The sequence below is a fragment of the Anthonomus grandis genome, chromosome 1 (genome assembly GCF_022605725.1).
Source record: "Anthonomus grandis grandis chromosome 1, icAntGran1.3, whole genome shotgun sequence".
Classification (NCBI taxonomy): Eukaryota; Metazoa; Arthropoda; class Insecta; order Coleoptera; family Curculionidae; genus Anthonomus; species Anthonomus grandis.
Genome location: NC_065546.1, coordinates 35135175 through 35154503, shown reverse-complemented (window position 1 = coordinate 35154503; position 19329 = coordinate 35135175). Strand labels below are relative to the sequence as shown.

General features: G+C 33.5%; 3 protein-coding genes across 4 annotated transcripts in view; 2 read left to right on the top strand and 1 right to left on the bottom strand.

The window, feature by feature from the left end:
• LOC126735005 (poly(A) polymerase type 3) overlaps nt 1–8404 on the top strand; it is a 29575-nt gene extending 21171 nt beyond the window's left edge. For both annotated transcript variants that reach the window (XM_050438882.1, XM_050438875.1), the window contains 2 exons: nt 7787–7846; nt 7896–8404. In XM_050438882.1, the coding sequence (XP_050294839.1) occupies nt 7787–7825 (39 nt within the window). In that variant the 3' untranslated portion in view covers nt 7826–7846; nt 7896–8404. The remainder of the gene's footprint in view (nt 1–7786; nt 7847–7895) is intronic.
• Nucleotides 8405–8707: 303 nt separating this feature from the next.
• Nucleotides 8708–9450, bottom strand: LOC126745292 (uncharacterized). The gene is made up of 3 exons (XM_050453067.1): nt 9115–9450; nt 8963–9073; nt 8708–8915 (listed from the first exon to the last, which is right to left on the bottom strand). Exons 1-3 carry the CDS (start codon nt 9199–9201, stop codon nt 8790–8792), a joined length of 324 nt encoding a protein of 107 aa, XP_050309024.1. The 5' UTR covers nt 9202–9450; the 3' UTR covers nt 8708–8789.
• A 6669-nt stretch (nt 9451–16119) lies between these two features.
• Nucleotides 16120–19329, top strand: part of LOC126736183 (coatomer subunit delta) — a 30395-nt gene continuing 27185 nt past the window's right edge. Inside the window, exons 1-2 of the mRNA XM_050440425.1 lie at nt 16120–16276; nt 16358–16397. Coding sequence (XP_050296382.1) covers nt 16274–16276; nt 16358–16397 — 43 coding nt within the window. The 5' untranslated portion in view covers nt 16120–16273. The remainder of the gene's footprint in view (nt 16277–16357; nt 16398–19329) is intronic.

Here is a 19329-nt window from a genome sequence, read left to right as displayed (position 1 = left end):
TCTTCTTCGGTTTCAAGATTGTTTTTGTAAACGTAATTTTTAACATACCTCCAAAGAAAGAAATCTAAGGGAGTAGTGTCGGGGGAACGTGCTAGACATGGCGTTCTGGAATATGTGCTGATATGTCAGCTTGGAAATCTAGTTGATAGATATTCCCTAACTACTCGGGCATTATGAGCAGGTGCTCCATCTTGTTCTAACCAATGTTTTTGAATTTTTGCTAGAGGCATGATGGTAAATGCTGATGATGGTAAATGAAAGGGCCTAAAATTCTTCTTCTCACAATACCAGCCCACATATTGAATCCAAAACGCACCTGGTGTCGTACTTCTTTCCCAAACGAGGATTTTCTGTGGCCCAATAATGGTGATTTCTTCTATTGAAAATACCATTTTTCATTACCATGCTTGCTTGTTATACACTGGTTTCTTCCAGACTAGTATCATATGGCTCTTGCCGGTCTTTTGAAATGACGTACTGTCGAGATCTCTTTCATCATTACCTTTTCATCAATCTTTTTATCATTTTGGGTCGCATCTAGGTGCTTGGATTTTGACTACTCGGAACATAGGGATCGACTGAACGGGATAAGGTTTGGTTGCTTGTATTTATAAGGGCTTGGTGTGATGCTATTGGACAAGAGCCAACAGAGCAGGCGACGCCCCCTCAGCATGCAGAACTTTTGGTAGATGAGAAACGGTCGGACAAAGGTGTGAACGTAACTGGTCTTTTACGGTGTTTTAGGATTATTTGGCGTGGGATTTGTGTTTGGAGTATGTATTAAGAATTGGGACTGTGGGTTATGGGTTATTAGAAGATATTAAGAGAAAAAAAAAGGATCCTGCTAGGACTTATACCTTGACTCCCAGAAGAAACTTAATTGCCGGGTTTGAGTTTAGTTTTTCTAACTTTGCCATCAAGTTGTCTATTTTTTTTTCTAACATCCCATCAGGCAAGCTTAGCAGATTCAAGAGGGTTGTTTTCTTAATAGTCAACTCGGGACGTTTCAGATGAACTCCTGAAGTGCAGGCATAGGTTCCGCCCCCCTGGTGATAGAGCCCGTGCCGGTCATTTTTTTTAAGGTTTCTTATGTTTCGTGAGGATGGAATATATCCTGTTAGGGGACATGATCATGATCTGATGTTAGGTAGATTTAATCTGCAATCTCTGGCCATGAGGAGAACGGTTCATTTTGTAACATTCTTATGGAAGTTGGTCAATAATCAAATACATTCTCCTCCTCTCTTAAACGATATTCTATTTCATGTACCACGATTTGCTTCTAGAGCAAATATCACTTTTGCTTTAGATCGCGCCAGAACGAACATTAGGTTTCAGGATCCCGTATATCAAATATGCAGAATTTTTAATTCAGTATCAACCTGTGACATATTTGTATGCTCCATAAAGGATCTAGTTTTGTCTTTGACAAACCAACAGTTAACATAATTCCTTTTCTCTTCCTTTTTTCCCTTGTCCCATGAATCCCTTTCTTTGTTCATTCTAATGTTAATTTACTCTATCTCCTTTAATTTTGATATATATACATGATGTTACTATAGTAATTTAAGTTTTCCTTATTTTTCTTTCTTTTTGTTATTTAATTTATAGTAATTTAATACTTGTTTACACTTTCAAAACATTAATTGTAGATTTTCCTGTAACTGGGCTTTGCCTGTTGGAAATAAACTGCTAAATAAATAACTAAAATTTAAGATTTCACCATAGTAACAACTGCAGGCATTATCGAGTACTCTAACGGATAAAGGTTTGAGAATGGGATTAGAGGTGAATGAGTCAAAGATTAGAACGATGGTTTTCGATTGAAACACAATCAACGTCACCCTCCAAAATGATCACAGCTACATATAACTGGCAGGAAAAAAAAGAAAAGTAGAAATAGTCAGGGCAGGTTTTCTGAAAATGCGAAATATACTGTGTAATATCCCTAGAATGAATACTCACTCTTAGTTAACAGGATATAATGAAAATAAGAAAAACAGCGGGATAACTGGACCTAGATAACTATTAAAGTAGAATTTATTGTCACTATACAGTGTGTGTAATTAATTGTGAGTTTCAAAATAAATAACTTCAAATTATGAAAAATATGAAATGTTGTAGTGTTCGTATTTAAATAAACATACGGAAGGACGACAACCTGACAGAGCTATGTTTAGGCATCTGAAAGATAACCGTGTAGCTTACGGGAGTTTTGCTAAGGTAAAGGAAAACAAACTTCCAGACGAAAATAAAGAAAATTTGCTAATGCAAAGCGTGGTTGAGAGAGACACTCGCACGCTTTTACGTCAAATTGAATCCTATTTTAAAGCATTAAAATCCCCTATTGTGAACAGCCCTGCCGACTCCAGAATGGTGATGCCATTAAAAGAATGGCATTTTATCAGTGGTTTATTCCAAAAAATAACGAGAGACCACACTTTTCTTCAAAAGTTCTTTGATCAGATGAGAGGCAATTTACGAATTGTGGACTATTTAATAGTAAAAATACCATTTATTGGTCAGATAAAAATCCACGGGTTCAAGTTAAGCACCAAGTTATGTTCCGATTCAACGTCTGGTTAGGTATTATACTACTATTACTACTACTACTTGTCCTTTTTTTTAACGAGAACTTAAATTCCGAAAAATATTGGAATCTCTTAAAAACTATCGTAGTGAAAGCACTTCCACTAGCTACCCTGCAAAACTTGAATATCCAAGAAGATGGCGCTCCACTATATAATGGACAACATTTCTAAAGTGCGAATTTCCCAACAAGTCGATAATCAACCAGTAAGATGACCTGCGAGATTCCGTAGCATAACACCGCTTAATTTTTTGTACCTGGAGGTTTCCATAAAAATGTAGTATACTGTACTCTACGAAAAGGAGCAGACTAATCTTGGGCGAAGATCGATCCTGTCTTGACAGAAGATCGTAGAACTGCAATCTATGCATTAAGTCAACAGATTCCACAATAAAAATATGTGGTAATGTAAGAATTTTACCCTTGATATAGAATGGGCGACAGGATTGTCTGGGAGAGTATTGTAATTTTTGAATGGAGATTTGAATAAGGCTCTAGATTCTAGAACAAGACCCCCAAAAGATTAAAATATTTCATATCTGACATGTGATTCCCCAAGAGCGTAATACACATTTCTTGCCAGTGCTGTGCCAACCTCTCAAACTTTAATTAATAAAAAAACCCAAGAACTTACATTCGTTCAAGTAAGTTTCAGAATAATTATCCCATATTATTACACTTTTGACACTTCATTTAAAGTTAATATTAGTAATTAGTAATTAATTAGTAATTAGTAAGGAAATATTAGTAATCTGGGGGGTTGTGAAAGATATGGGAAGGGAACATTCCTTTTAACTCTAAATGGAAAATATCAGGAATGGGTTATTTTTTTAAAGAAAAACTAACTTACGTTGGCTATAATTTTTATTTAAAACTACCTGTCCTGCTATTAACAATTTTATTTTATTTTATTTTGAAAATTTTGTAGTACTATTGAGTGTGTTTAGGAATTTTGTTGTTTTTTTTTTACTTTTTAGATAATAGTTTCTGGATTGTTTTATTACTTTGAAGTAAAATTTAATTACTAAGCAATATTCGAATAGTTCTTTCCTTTTGATAGAAATTTTACAGTCTTAATTTTTATCTTTTAATAATAATAATAATTTTAATTTTTATGACTCATTTAATAATAATAATGTAATAAACAAAAAAAGAAGATATTAATTAAAACAAAATGATCTTTAGTTCAAGATTTTAATTTTTCTCAACCTGATTTGGCTTTTAGAATTAAGAAAATAGCTAAATAAAACATACATACACAGTTTCCCTCCCTTCAAATAAATATAATAACTAATAAGTTCGTATGCCCTACATTTTTTTGAACATAAATATGTTCATTCTCACTGGTTCAGAATTGGAGTGTATAAATGTTGTTACTCAAATAGGAGTTAAAATTGGCCTAGAAAAAACCATGGAAAATTGTTATACCTAATGTTTAGCTTCTAACAGGATCTTCACAAATAAGATGTTTATAGTGTTCTTCAAAAACTACGTTTATTTTCTTTGACTTTAATGCAAAGAAAAATTTATCACTAAGCCAAGAATTTAATTCAATTTTAACCATATACAGTGTGTTAGGGGTTCGATTGCCGATACTTTAACCACGTGTTGTGCGTCCAATTTTATCGACAAAAAACGTGTAGGGGAGAAGGGGGGTAAAATGATCCCTGCGGGTTGAAATGATCCCGCAATTTAAAAGTTCCCATTTTATGCAAAATAAAATTCTAGGCGAAGAGGTTATAAATAGACCACAATCGGAATTGCGATTCAGTTCGAATCCAACAATTGCTACGAGAACTTGTGTTTTTCACGTTTATAAGGTAAGGTATTTGTTTTGTTTTATTTATTTTTTTAACAATGTGACTGATCCAAAGTTCTTACGTTGTTTTGTTGAGGAAGGGATGCTGAGTTGATTTGTGGTTTTTGTTTTCAATTAATATATGTCAATTAATTTTCATTTAACAAATGGTACTGCATGTCACTTTGGGGTAAAACGATCCTCTAAGCGTGGGGCAAAATGATCCCGTTTTAAAAAGGGGATCATTTTACCCCCTAGTTCTTACCAAATTGTTGTAAATCCTAATTTTTATTTACAAACTCATTTTACGTCGTATTGTTACAGGATGCCACGAAGCAGAAGTTAAGCAAGGAATGCCTGTGAAAACCTCTGCCCGAATCTTTAACGTACCAAGAATGTCGCTTAAACGGCGTGTAATGGACAAAAATAAGGTAGCAAAGCTAGAGATAAAGTCACTTGGGAGCTGCCACCCTGTATTTTCGCCGGAACAAGAGCAAGAGTTAGTAACTCATATCCTAGATTTTGAAAGCAGGATGTATGGACTCACAACTCGTGATTTGCGACAACTAGCTTATCAACTTGGTGAAAAGAACAAAATTCCCCACAAGTTTTCTCATGTAGAAAAAGCTGCTGGTAAAGATTGGTTAAGCGGTTTTAGAAGAAGACATCCAGAGATTTCCTTGAGGTGTCCTGAAGCGACGTCAACTGCTAGGGCTAGAGCCTTTAATAAACCAGTTGTGACAAAGTTCTTCAATTTGTTGAAAGAGATTTACTCTAAAAATAATTATGCGCCTCACCGAATGTTTAACGTAGACGAGACTTCGATTTCTACTGTTCCTGGGCGAAGCTTAAGAATATTGGCACGAAAAGGTTCCAAACAAGTGGCAAGGGTAACATCAGCGGAGCGTGGGGTTTCAACAACAGCAGTGGTTTGTGTATCAGCTGCTGGAAGGTTGGTCCCACCGATGCTTATTTTTAGTAGAAAGCGAATAAAGGCCGAACTAACAAATGCAGCTCCTCCGGGTACCATTTTTGCGTGTAATGAAAGTGGTTGGATGCGTACCGGAGTTTTTAAGCAGTGGTTTACTCACTTCGTATCTTTCGTCAAGCCGAGTAAGGATGCGCCAGTGTTACTTATATTAGATGAACATTTATCACACACAAGAAATCTCGATGTTATTTTAAGTGCCAGAGAAAACTTTGTAACCATCTTGTGTTTACCTCCACACTGTACTCACAAGCTGCAGCCGTTGGACGTTGCTGTTATGGGTCCCCTTAGTGTTTATTTAGACCAAGCATTGGAAAAATGGTTAAACCATCATCCTGGTAAAACCGTGACGGTGTTTCAAATAATTCAAATATTTTGCGAAGGCTACTTAAAGGCTTGCATACCATCAAATGGGATAAACGGGTTTCGTAAAACTGGCATATTTCCATTTGACTCAGAGGTTTTTTCAGATATTGACTTTTTGGCCGCCGAAGTAACCGATCAAATACCTAGTGAGACTGATGAAACTGTAGAAGATGTGGCACCAGGTTCCAATCCATGTAACCCATTGACAGATATATCCAATATAGCTTCTGATAATGATGCTAGTGATTCAAACGATCCGTACTTGAATCCTGAGCCTGGGCCCAGCTCAAAACGAGATGAACAAATAAATTCATCTTTTTCAGTGACACCACAAGAATGTCAACCATTTCCAAAAATTCAAGGCAAGAGAAACACAAGAAAGAGAAAGTCTTGTGGAAGTGCAGTCTTGACCAGCACGCCATACAAAACTGCGCTTGAAGAAAGTATCAAGAAAAAGGAAGTAAAAGAAAACACAATTAAAACAAAAAAGAGAAATGACAAGAAGACACTAAAGCAGAAGACGCCGAAAAATGGAAATAAAATAAAAGAAAGCCTTTCCAACTCTTCGGATTCGGAAGACGAGACAAATCCAACTTGTCTTTACTGCTGTGAAGAATATTTTACACCAGTTGATGGTTGGATTCAATGCAAAAAGTGTTTAGAATGGGCTCACGAATTGTGTGCGGGTGTTGAAGAAGATGAGGATGAATTTATTTTCGAACATTGCTCCGATGTTCCTTTAGCACTAGCAAAAGTTCAGAGAAAGCTTAGGTTTTAAATACAGTTTATCTTGGTATTATACTGTCAGAGTATTTTTTTTTATTTTTTTGTAGAAGGGATCGTTTTACCTCCAATACGAGGGTAAAATGATCCCTTTGCGACTTTTATTATTTTGTAAAATTTTTAAAAAGTAAATATTTTTTTTTGTTAAAAGTGTGGTTTTATTAAGAGAAATTACTCTTTTATAGGCCTATTCTATCAAACTGAAGTTTAAAGAAAATATTTTCCCATTTTAAAGTATTTTTTTTCTTAGGGGGATCATTTTACCCCCTCTCCCCTAAATGAGGGTCGCAATCTTCATCCGTCGGAATGGAAGCCATATCAAAATGTTTCTATCACTTTTATGCCCTCCACATGCATAAACGTGGTAAAATCTTATTTAAAATGTGATTAAATTTACCAGCTTTTAAAATCAATTTTACTTAAAAATTCCACAAAATAATAGGTAAACGAAAAACTTGGATTTTGATGAAAAATGTGGTAAAATTGTTTGCGTTTTTTTCAGTTATTATGCTTTAGTTTAAAACCCAGGCCCTTAACATATCTTAATACTAATTATGTGCCATGCATTGGACCTAGTGGTACAGTCGCCTGGCGGCCTTGTTCTCCCGATTTAACTCCTCTGGATTTCTTTTTTTGGGAACTATGAAAAAGAAAGATTACCAGAAAGCTCCAGAAACCATGGAAAAGCTCCTTCAAGAGTATGCACGTAACCTTTCATTAGGTAATAAGGGAAAGGGGTATCTAGCCAGGCCATTTACATAAACTATTAGCGTACGTGGCGGTAACAATTTGATGTTTATTTGTTAGCATAGCTTATTGCATATAAACTAGAAGAAAAAAACGATATGTTAAGGGCCTTTAAGTTAAAACATAATAAATTAAAAAAGGCACACAATTTTTTCCACATTTCTCATCAGAATCAAAGTTTTCGTTCATTACTTTGAATAATTTTTTAGTAAAATTGGTTTTAAAATCTGGTAAATTTGACCTCCATGCCCTCCACGTGCATAAAATTTTGTTGGCTTCAATTCAGAAGACTATTCGGTGAAGAGTACGACCCCCATTTATATGGTTTTTTATAGGTAAAATAAGATGTACAAACACATTGGTAAAATGTCGGAAATCGAACCCCTAACACACTATACATATAATGTAAGCCAATGCCAACTTAAAATTTTTTAGAGAACCTCTGAGAATGAACATTATTATGTTCAAGATATGTTAAAAATAAGTAAGCTTAACATGTTTGAGTATTTTTTAGGCCCCACCTAGTGCCACACAAGAGGCAGTATGTACTTGAAAAGAAATGATAGGAAATAAGGTGGGATATCATAGCTAAAACTCAGACCTTCATAATTATAATTTTACAGGTTTGTATGTATGCTTCAAGGATCCAAAATTCAGGTAGAAAGGACATTTTACCGCACAACCACGTATGTATAAAACACATCCATTGAATAATTTTTTTTTTCTTAATGTAGAATATTATCGCAATACTTCTTCCTTGGACATACTGTTGTATATATTATCCTATTATATTCTGTACAAGTCAGAAAGATATACTTAATTTAATTTTTTTTATTGTTTATATAAATTAATTAATAGTTTTAACTTGATATATTGCGAATTGTGTTCAAATGAAGTCGGAAACTTTACCGTTAGTAGTTCTATTAACATTTCGTAAGTTGAAAATATTTAAAAAAAAAATGGAAAAAAAATCACTGCTTTTGTTGCGGTAGTATTTTACCCTACTGTACATAATTTGTCCCTTTATTTTATTCGTTAAGTCCACATTCAAAATGAATTTTAAGCAGTTCATTGGTGTTTTTTTTTCATGGATTATTTATCATTTAATTAAAAAATATATGTTTATTTTTGATACTTAGTTTTTTTTGTTGTATCTTTTACTTATATTTAAAGATGAGGTATAATTCATTTAAGATAGATATAAAAAAGATTCTTTTTACAAATAATTTCACAAAAGTGCAAAATTCTGTTATACTAAAAAATATGTGGGAATCTGTTTAAAGAATCCTGTTTAAAATCCTTTTTGAGAAATTAGATTAATTATCTCAGTTTTACCAGTTAAACTAAACTAAATTGATCACTGTATTGACATAAAACTTACCTTAAGGGTTTTTGGAATGATGTAAATTATGTAATTTATAAAGAAAAATAAAGATATTTTCCCCAAATATTGGACTTTTATTTAATTACCTTAAAACAGCTCTACATTTTTTTAAATAAACAAAATTAAGTTCCATTTACTCGTCAGGAATACTCTCTAATCCATTGTTGTTATAGGGGTCACCTGCTAGCCTGATACTTCTCATATATTGCAACCGGAGATCCTGATTTATTGTGCTTCTTCTGTACATGTTGCCTGTTACCTACGCAAACATATTAATGGAAACTATTAAACAATGTGCACACTTACTAGTATTATAAACTTTACAGGACTCTTTAGGAAAAAGGTTAGGATAGGTTGGGTTTCTTCTGTGGGTACTGAAATCACTTCGGTCAAGGATAAGGTGCTCCCGTCAGTCCACTTAAAGTTATAATTTTTGTTAGTTTTATTACATTCCTTACCAATTTGTTGATTACATAGGCGGAAGCATGTGGAACTGCCATAGCCACCATTATAATACTCAAACTTGGTAAAATTTCAAACCACATTATAACTTAATTTAAAAACAGCGAAATAGATTTTGGGGCTTATTTATGTAATACAAAAGTGACACCTAAGTGTCAACAATGACAAGTTTGAGGTTAAGTTTACTTTGGCATTCCAAATGCATCATTGCCAAATGACCATTTTTGGTTTATTTCTTATCCATGGATGTGGCAATCTATAAACGCACTAACTTTTTAAAGCCTTTCAGAAATAAAAAAAGCTTTTTCTTTGTAAGAGATAAAAGGAAGAAACAACTCCTTAAACAATGAATAACAAATTATAGGGATGTGCGATATTTGATGTTGCAGAAACCTCGATATTTTTTGGTCGATACTCGATGCTCGATATTTTGCCATCGATGGTAACATTTCAGAATATTGATGTTACCACCCAACATCGAAATAGTTTACAAAAATATCTTTTTTATTGTCAATTTGCCAACAACAAACCCATCAGTAACCCACCAATTATAAAGGAGACTAACCTCGCATCGCACCGTCATGTTATGTGATTACAGTATAATCCTAGGATCCCAGAACCAGTGTTGCTAGATGTCATAAAGAGAATAATCGTATAGCCTGTTTAAAATTATCGTACATTATCGTACTGAACGTCGATATTTATACCTTTGAAAGTTTAATTAATATTACTTTGAAGTCGAAAGTTTAAGGGAAAAAAAAATCTGAAAATATTCTTAAATGTCTTTATTTCCTAAATATTACAAAATTTGAATTAAAATATGGTTAACATTCATCAAAAATTATATCATCGTCTTCAGATTCTGCGTTAGTTTCTTTCTCTTTTGTCGCAGCTTTATTCTGATAAAGTGTGGCTGACGTCATACTTCTCAACATTTTTTCACTAGGATTAAATCTAAAACAGTTTTGTTCTAGATGAACTTTCTGGGAAGATAACATATGACCATTTAACGTATTCGTTATTATTCTATATCTTGCCTTAGTTTTTATTAAATTCACCTTTGAAAATTGCCTTTTTACAACTAGCACTTGAATGCGGTAGTGACAGCACATTTAGTGCAAACTTGGACAAATCGGGGAATATGAATTTTTTTGTAGTTGATATACTATCTACTACATAAAGTTACTATATATATACTATCTAAAGTTAAGATGGGCAACTTACTTAGCACAGGATCTTCGAAATTATACCGTTTTTTTATTTCTAGACAAGCAGTAATTAAAAAATTACGACAGCGTTGAAGAAAATCAATTTTAGCAGGTTCCTCTAAAGAATCTATATTCTGAAGAACCCCAATACCCAAATACATATTTGTTATTCGAAGGAAATGTGCATCATCAGTTGAGTCAATTTTACCAATTTCTGTTTTATTGATATAGTTTTGTTCCATAAAAGCTGATAAAAAATCTTTGTAACACATAACCATCTTACTGTGTAAATTTAAAATTACCACTTTTTCGCTCTGAAAATATTTGTTAAGGTCGACAAATTTAAGTAGAACCCATTCCAAAAAAATATAAAATATATTTATCTCGAATTTATTAAAAGCAATATTTATTTCCCCGCTGGATATAAGAAGATATTCCAGGTAATTTAAAGTGAAAAACAATTTTAAAGGTTCCCACTGTTCTTGGATCCGCTTAACCACCTACAATAATGATAACCAACGACTTTGGGCTGGTCTAAGTATCTTGTGTGGTTCAGTATTACAAAAGTCCTGAAATTCTCTAAACATTGCCTGTCGCTTAGGGCTGTTTTTAAAAAAACCGTAAATACTTCTGGCCAAGTCTTCACACATTCGGGTTAAATTTTTACACGCTTCACTTGCGCATAAGTGCAAAGAATGGCATACACATTTCTGAAGCATTAATCCCGGGATATCGTTAGCTAATTTGCTTGCCACGGAGTTTTTACTACCAAACATGGTATTACAGCTGTCCGATGCAAAACCAATCATATTTTTAATACGAATACCATTTTGCGATAGGAGTGTTATTATTTCCTCATATAGCCTCTGGCTAGTAGCACCTTGATCCGCTTTCTCAGGTTAATCCCCAGAGAAAATTTGCAAAAGTTTCCAGAAAAGAGTATCAACTTTACAGATTTTAGGATGGAAAAATCTTACGCATATACATAAAGTTTTAACTGATGAAATGTCAGTAGATTCATCAATAATCAGACTGAATTTGGAGCCCTTTAAATAAGAGATTATTTCTTGTTCGGCACAGACACCAATAACATTTTTAGAAACTTGAGTCGCTTTAAATCTTCATAGTGACATTCCCTGGGCAATTTTCGAGTCAGGAAAACAACTTTTAATTAGATTTGATAAATGATCAGCTGAATTAAATTAAAAGAGATATTGTGCTCTGTCAAAAATCCTGTTATTTTAATTTCGGCCACTTTGCTCTCAGTTTGCAAAGAACTCTCAGGTTTATTAAACAAAGAGGTTAGTTATTGTCCTCTTTGGAAAAGCTTTTACGTTCTGAACATGCTTTGATGATTTAGCATGATTTTTAATAACGGTTAGTTCTGCAGTAACCTCTAAATTACAAGGACGGCACCTAGCCTTTTCATCTGAAAGTGCAATTTAAATATATGAGATAAAGGGAAAAAACTTAATTATTGATAACAATTTACCATTACTTTTAATAAGCCAACCTTTAAACCTCAAGTCTTTTTCCCACTCCACTCGGTATTTTTGTTTTCGGTGCTTAAACTTTTGGGAACATTCGCCGCGTTTCAACTTTTTATATACAGGACTTGAACTCCTACTTTCACGTTCAGATTCGGAATCAGACATGGTTACTTCTTATTTTTTTTTAGTCTAGTTTTTACACTAGTTTTAGATAAAATCAACGACAAACACAAAATCAACACGCTCATAATTAACGCAGGTAAACTATAGGCTGTAAGTAATTTCTGACGAAAAATAAGAACGGGGACTCCCCGATACGCGATTCGATATACTCTTGTTGTGTACGGCGCCGCGCCGCCCATAGCCGTTTATATATTTCGTAATATGTGCCATCCATTAGATAGGCAACCACAAACACTTATTAATGCACAGAACACTTATAAATTCCTACTTAATGCTATAGTATGTTAGTGACTAAATAAAATATTATTGGTAACAAAATATTACTATTGTATGAAGTAGGGTTTAATTATTTTTTTGAATTAAAAAAAAAATAAAATTTAGTCAAAATTATCATACAAAGTGGCATTATCGCATAAGTACTATCGTACATCGTACAAGCGCTGGTTTTATCGTACGAAATCGATAATTATCGTACATCTAGCAACACAGCCCAGAAGAGAAGCTCGCGAATCATAAAGCAAATAAACCGGTTATTGGTCAAAAGCCGGGGAATCCCAGCCGACCCAATCTGATGTTTTACTTGTTTTAGTGAATATAAATAAATTTTTTAGTTTTTACACATTTTAGAGATTAGTTGAAGTAAAATAGGAATATTTATTCAGAATTTGGACTAAATCTGATGTGAAGTAATTGTTAAAGTGTGCCAAATACTTTTGTACCTAAGTATTTGATTGGTGCTAAATAGTTTTCGAAAAAGCGTTTAATTTCTAACATCACAGCAGCCGTGGCAATAATCTTCGAACATTGAATGCCTTGTGTACTTATAATATTCTAAGGTAATATTTGTTCTGGTGAAAAATTTTTTTTGTTATGTATTGGAAAATTGAATCCTGTTTCTAGAATTTCTAGAATTGAATCTGTTTCCTGTTTCTACACATTGCTTTATTAAAAGTGTGTGCAGATGTGACAGAAGCTATCGGACTAGCAGTAAGTTGAGTGGAGGTGGTATTCTGATATTTGTCACTGATAGTATACAATCACAGTGCATGTCTATTCAAGAGGACCGTATTGAGCAAATTCTGATTCTATGCCAGTGTAATGGGACTAAGTTTATTATTGGTGGTGTTTATATACCTCCACAATCACCTCGGGATACTTATATCTGGCATTGTCAAACCATGGAGTGTGTTACTACTCAATATGCCAACCTAAATGTATATCTGTTTGGAGATTACAACCTACCAAGGGCTGCATGGGGCAATGACGAGCATGGTCTCCTGGTTCAATGCCCAAGAGGTGACCCAGCTGTAGATGTTGCACAAAGATTTGGCTATTTAAAATTTTATCAATGTAACTTGATTCCTAATGATAGAAATGTATTTTTAGATCTGGTTTTTTCTAATGTTAAGGATTTAAATGTTCTTAAAGTTTCTGACCCTCTTTTTGTAGTTAATTTTCATCATATTGGATATGAGTGTCATTTGGATATTTCAACAGCAAATAACTCAATTTTTTCAAATCTAGCTTATGAAGAATTTTTGTATAATTTCCGAAACGGTAACTACAATGAGCTTAATATCTTTCGAGTGTTTATCTCATAGTGATCTTAACTTATCAATCAGCGTTTTTTATGAATATCTCTCTATGGGGATTGCATATTTTATTCCTTTAAAGAAATATAGAACTTCCTCATTTCCTAAGTGGTTCTCCCCTGAACTTAGAAAGTTAACTAGGAACAAAAGGAGTGCTCATTCATTATATATGAGAGATAATACAGACGAAAACTATATAAAATTTTCTCGCCTTAGGTCTGAATGCAAACGTATGTCTGATTTGTGCTTCCGACAATATATTGAAGGGATAGATTCCGGCTTACAGAATGACCCTAAATCATTTTGGAAATATATCAATGATAAGAGGTCCAATTATACCCTTCCCAATATCCTCTTTTATGGTGACAAGCAAGCGTCCAGTGGTTTGGATATTGCAAACATGTTTAAGGAATTTTTCCAAACTGTTTATTCTCCTGGCATTGATAATAATCAGCTGCAAAATGGTCCCGCTAATGGTTTAAATTTAAACATTACTAAGATTTTAACATATATATTTGAATTGAAGATATATTTGAAGGTATTAGCTCACTCCCTAACAAGATTACTGCAGGCCCAGATGGGATTCCAAATTTTCTCTTGAGGAAATGTGTATGTACTCTCGCCATTCCTTTATCTTTATTATTTAATGCTTCCTTACAAACATCCACATTTCCAATTGCCTGGAGGGAAAGTTTTATTGTGCCATTGTTTAAAGCTGGCCGTCGGGATGTCATAGATAATTATAGAAGTATTTGCATTCAATCTTCAATACCTAAACTTTTTGATAGCCTTATAGCTAATCAACTTTCTTGGTTATGCAAAGGCTTAATATCAGATTCACAGCATGGGTTTTGCAAGAATAAGTCTACTGCCACTAACTTGATCTGTTACCAATCTGATCTTATGAGTAAATTAGAGGATCATAAACAAATTGATTCTATATACACCGATTTTAGTAAGGCGTTTGATCGTATTGATCATCAAATTCTTCTGTCAAAACTGATCTCCGTAGGGTTTCATGTTGATTTTGTGAGTTGGATTAAAAATTCTTTAACTGGCCGTATTCAAAGGGTCAGGGTAGGTGGACATCTTTCTGATCCTATCAGCGTAACATCAGGTCTCCCTCAGGGAGGGCATACATCACCCTTATTATTTAATTTATTTATTAATGATATAGTTAACTGTTTCCTGTATAGTCAGTGTTTGATGTTTGCAGACGACTTAAAATTTTGGAGGGTGGTTGGTAGTATTGTGGATCAAGAATTACTACAAGCAGATATGGATCGCTTAAATAATTGGTGTGAACAAAACAATCTTTATTTAAATGTTAAGAAATGTTGTGTTATTAGTTTCACTCGCAGGATCAACCGGTTTCTATCCAATTACTTCATTAATAATGAGCCACTGAATTATGTTGCATCTATTAGGGATTTGGGAGTTATTTTTGATGAGAAACTCACATTTATTGATCATATTAATTCAATTTCTGTAAAAGCATCAAAATTGCTAGGGTTTGTTATGAGAAACTGTTCATATTTCTCAGTCTCTTCAACAAGAAGGGTTTATTGCTCCCTAGTAAGAACTATATTGGAGTACTGCTCTGTAGTTTGGTCTCCATACCACCAGATTCATATTGATGCTTTAGAAAGAGTTCAACATAAATTCCTGAGATATTGTGCTCATAGAACTTTAACTGTTATTGAGAACCATGACTATTCTTATATTGAAAGTCAATTATCTATTCCGACACTGTCATAACGCCGTAATATTTCTGGTGCTAGTTTTATATATAAGATCGTTAATAGGCTTATTGATTGCTCTGCTCTGTTGGGTCGCATACGATTTAATGTTCCTCATCACGGGTTGCGCCATAATGTAACCTTTAACATTCCATTCCACAGAACATCGTATGGAATTAATAATCCTATGGATAGGTATATGAATTTGTTAAACAATTCGAATATTGATGTGTTTAACATAAGTTCCTTAATGCATCTAAAGAGGTCACTTACTTCATAATTGTGCATAAAATTTTGTACTTACATTCTTGCATATAAATTATTAAGGTTGTTTCTAGTATATGTAGTATAGGTGTTTTTTACTTTAGTATTAATTTTTTAAGTAGGTTTAGATTATGACAGTTGTTTATGTAAATATTATTGCTTTGTAAAATTTACAGTTAATGGGGGTTTCCCGTATTATAAATAAATAAATAAAAGTGTCATTTAAAAGTCAGTTTTGGAACTGTTTTGGTATGAAAGTACCCATGCACAATGCTAACAGACCACCGAACATCGATATTTACAAACGTGGATGCTTTATTTCGATCTTATTGATGCACTCGATTGTAGGTGTCGATGTTAACACCGATATTCAATATCGATGTCGCGTTCCTAAAAAATTATGTTATAAGACTTGGCAACACAGTACTAAGATGACATAAAAAACTTCATTTGTCAACTGAATCGCCGGTTGTTCGCCGACTCTCTCTATCACATGCAAGCCTGGGCCGTCCCAGTTTCCAGAGTGACATTAACAAAGAAACGAACACAGCACCGAAATGAGGAGACGTCAAACAGCTTGAACAGCCAACGTCATCCAACTCACAAAATTTATTCATTATTAGGTGTAATGTTTTTATTAAAAAAATATTGTAAATAGGTTTTCCAGACGTGATTTAAGATGGTACGTAAAGAGGATTTTAAAGTGCACATTTTTTACAAATGTAGGAACAGTAATTTTTACTTAATGGGGCTCTGTTTTTAGGTTCTCATAGCTGCTGCTGTCTGCACCAAGGCAGGCAAAAGTAAGTAGTATTTTTTACATAATTTTCCAGTAATTAGTGGTAATAGATTAAAAGTTTCCGTAGATAATTTGTTGCCATTTCAAACTTTAACGAAAATATTTTTTTTTGGGGTACGTTTGAGGTGTTGACTTGCACTCCGCTTAGGGGTTAAACTTGTACACAGTGATACACTATGAGGTGTTACAACTCTAGTTATGAACATTTGAAAGGCTTTATAATTTTTACATAGACTGTCCAATACATTCTCAATAAAATCTGCTTAAGCAATTAGTTCTCTTTTTAACTGAATATATTAAAATGATATAATAGCAATAATGTTAAGTCAATATTTTTTATTAGATTAAAACAGGTTTGCAGGAAGTTGCTGGGGAGGTCTATACATGCTTCTTATTATCATTTTTGGGAGATAAGTACTTTGCTAATATTTCTTGAATTACCCTATAAGAAGTCTATAAAATAGAGGAAAATTTAAATAACCATAATAATACATTGTGAGGGTGGATTTATTTACATAATCTACCTGAAGGATTGCATAGTTCTTTGAGGTCATTTTACCAAACTAGTTTTTGTTTTCTCTTTTTTTCAATCCCTCCAGGATTCTAGCTGAGTTTGTTCTAGCAGGATAGAATTGCATAAATTCAGGTTTGTTAGTGTTAAGACTAACAGTCCATTTATTTGACACTATTTGGAACTATCAGTTGCACACCTAATCCATGTATAAGCTGTCACCCCTTACTCCATACCTACAGAATTTCTAAAGCAAGACTTGTAGATTGAGAAGGGAGTCGTTTTGGCTGATCCGCCGCTCAGCACTGCTACCTGTGAGATATTTTGTGCATAACTCTAATTGTCTTAGTTTGTCTCAAAAAGTCTTAGACTTCTGCCGTACAAAGCTATATTTTTGGGAGGTAGTTGTCCCACTTCTTGAGGTGTTGGTTGTACCCCTTCCAGGTACTTGAGCCTCTTGCAGAGTTGGGTCGGGCATTCACAGAGCAGGTGTTCTGCTGTTTCTGTGGCATTGCTGCAGAATCTACATTGGTCGTCCTCTGTTATACCTATTGCCTTTAGGTGATATTTCACTGGGCAATGACCGGTTAGGAGTCCGACTGCTGTTCCGATGTCTGATCTGTTCATGTCTAGGAGCTGTTCAGCTCTTTTTCTACAAGTGGTTATAAACTTTTTTGCCTGTCTTAGTCCTGGTGCTCTTCTCCAGTGCGACAGCAATTGTTCTTTTTCCCATCTGTTTAGGTCTTCGGTGATGTGGGTCTTCATTAAACCACAGTATGGCTCTGGACCATAGTATGGTGTTAAAGCAAGACTTATAAATGCCAATAGATTTTAGGTTAGAGTTACAGTTTTCCAGTGTTTTATGTTAAAAGCCAGAATAGCATCAATTGTAGATAGACCATCCCAAAAACCAAATTGTCTGAAAGTTCTTTAAGTAGAACAAACAATCATATACCAACGTAAGTTATATGTTATGCAAGTAAAATCCCTTTTAAAATATTACAAGTATTCTCAAGAATAATGAATGTTTGCTAACAGAATGTTTGCTATAAGAAAAAGCCTCAAGGAATTATTTCTTGCCACCTAAATTATGCTAAAAAATATCTGATAATGAAATTAAAACTTAAAATATACATTTAACATGATATATTGCATTGAAATGTAAATAAGTATTGTCTACCTGGTGGCATAAACAAGGCATTGACCATGTAATTATGGTAGATAACATGCAAAGTATGTTTTCAGTAAGAAAAGTATTGAATTTTTAAAGTTGTCTATCTTTTAAGGTTTTATTTAAGTAAATATTAATTTAAAGGAAATAGGAAGAGTTAAGTTAAACTTTAACAGGAAATTGCAGATTCCTAAATAACAGAATCCAACTAGAAAAAACATGAAATTCTAGGTTGTCTACTATATCAAATGTACTTCTGTGTTTTTAATACATAGTTTATACATTGGGTTAATTTGAAAACTTTCAATGCAAATATCTTTGGAAGTAAAAAAGTTAGTTTGGTAAGAATGTTATATACATAGGGGAAAGAAGAACTAGCATACGGTGATGGGGTGAGCAACCTATTGGGCTTGTGATACTTCAAATTAAAATTCTTTTTGAGTAGTATTCATTTGGGCAATTTTTTTAAAATTTGATACAGGTTCAAAAAAGTAAAATTTAAATTAAATGCTGTACATTAAATAAAAAAACATTGTTATTATTAAAAGTTATACTAAGATATTTGATGCTCAAATTGGAATTGTTTTTAGGTACAAAGAATATTTTTTGCTCCAAATACTTTAAGAATAGTGGATCAGGTTTTAGTTGTTTTAAATAAACATGACCTATTTCCGCTCGTTGGATTGTACTTCAAAAATGTTATAAATGGTTGGCCCTATGGTCAATTTAACATAATTTCAAATGAAGGTTTCAGGGAACATTTACATCACATTTATGTAGGGCAACTGATTTTAAAATTTGAAGAAACAGGCGGCAAACAAAAAAAGGGCTCAGCATAGAGAACTTGATAAGTGGCACAAATAGTAGGATTTATTGCTATAAATCCTACAATGTCTTTATTCCAAGGCTCAGCTTTAACAGGAATTTCTCATGGATCTGTTTGTAAGGTACTAAATTAAATAATTTTCATCCCTACATGTACACATACCTTTATACAATTAAGTGACAGGACAGTTGAGAATTATGTTTGAGTTGCTTAAAAGTATTTGTTTTATCAACAAATGTACTTTTTTTTAATTGGTTCTATTATTGAACATAATTGTATATACTAGTACTAGGAAAACCCGCATGTTTTTGCGGGTTTCCTACAAAAACATGCTGGAAAGGACACACACAATACCCAGAAAAATTTATGTATGGGCAGGAATATTGGGCCTTTATTTATTAGTGGGAATCTTAAAGGCGAAACTTCGA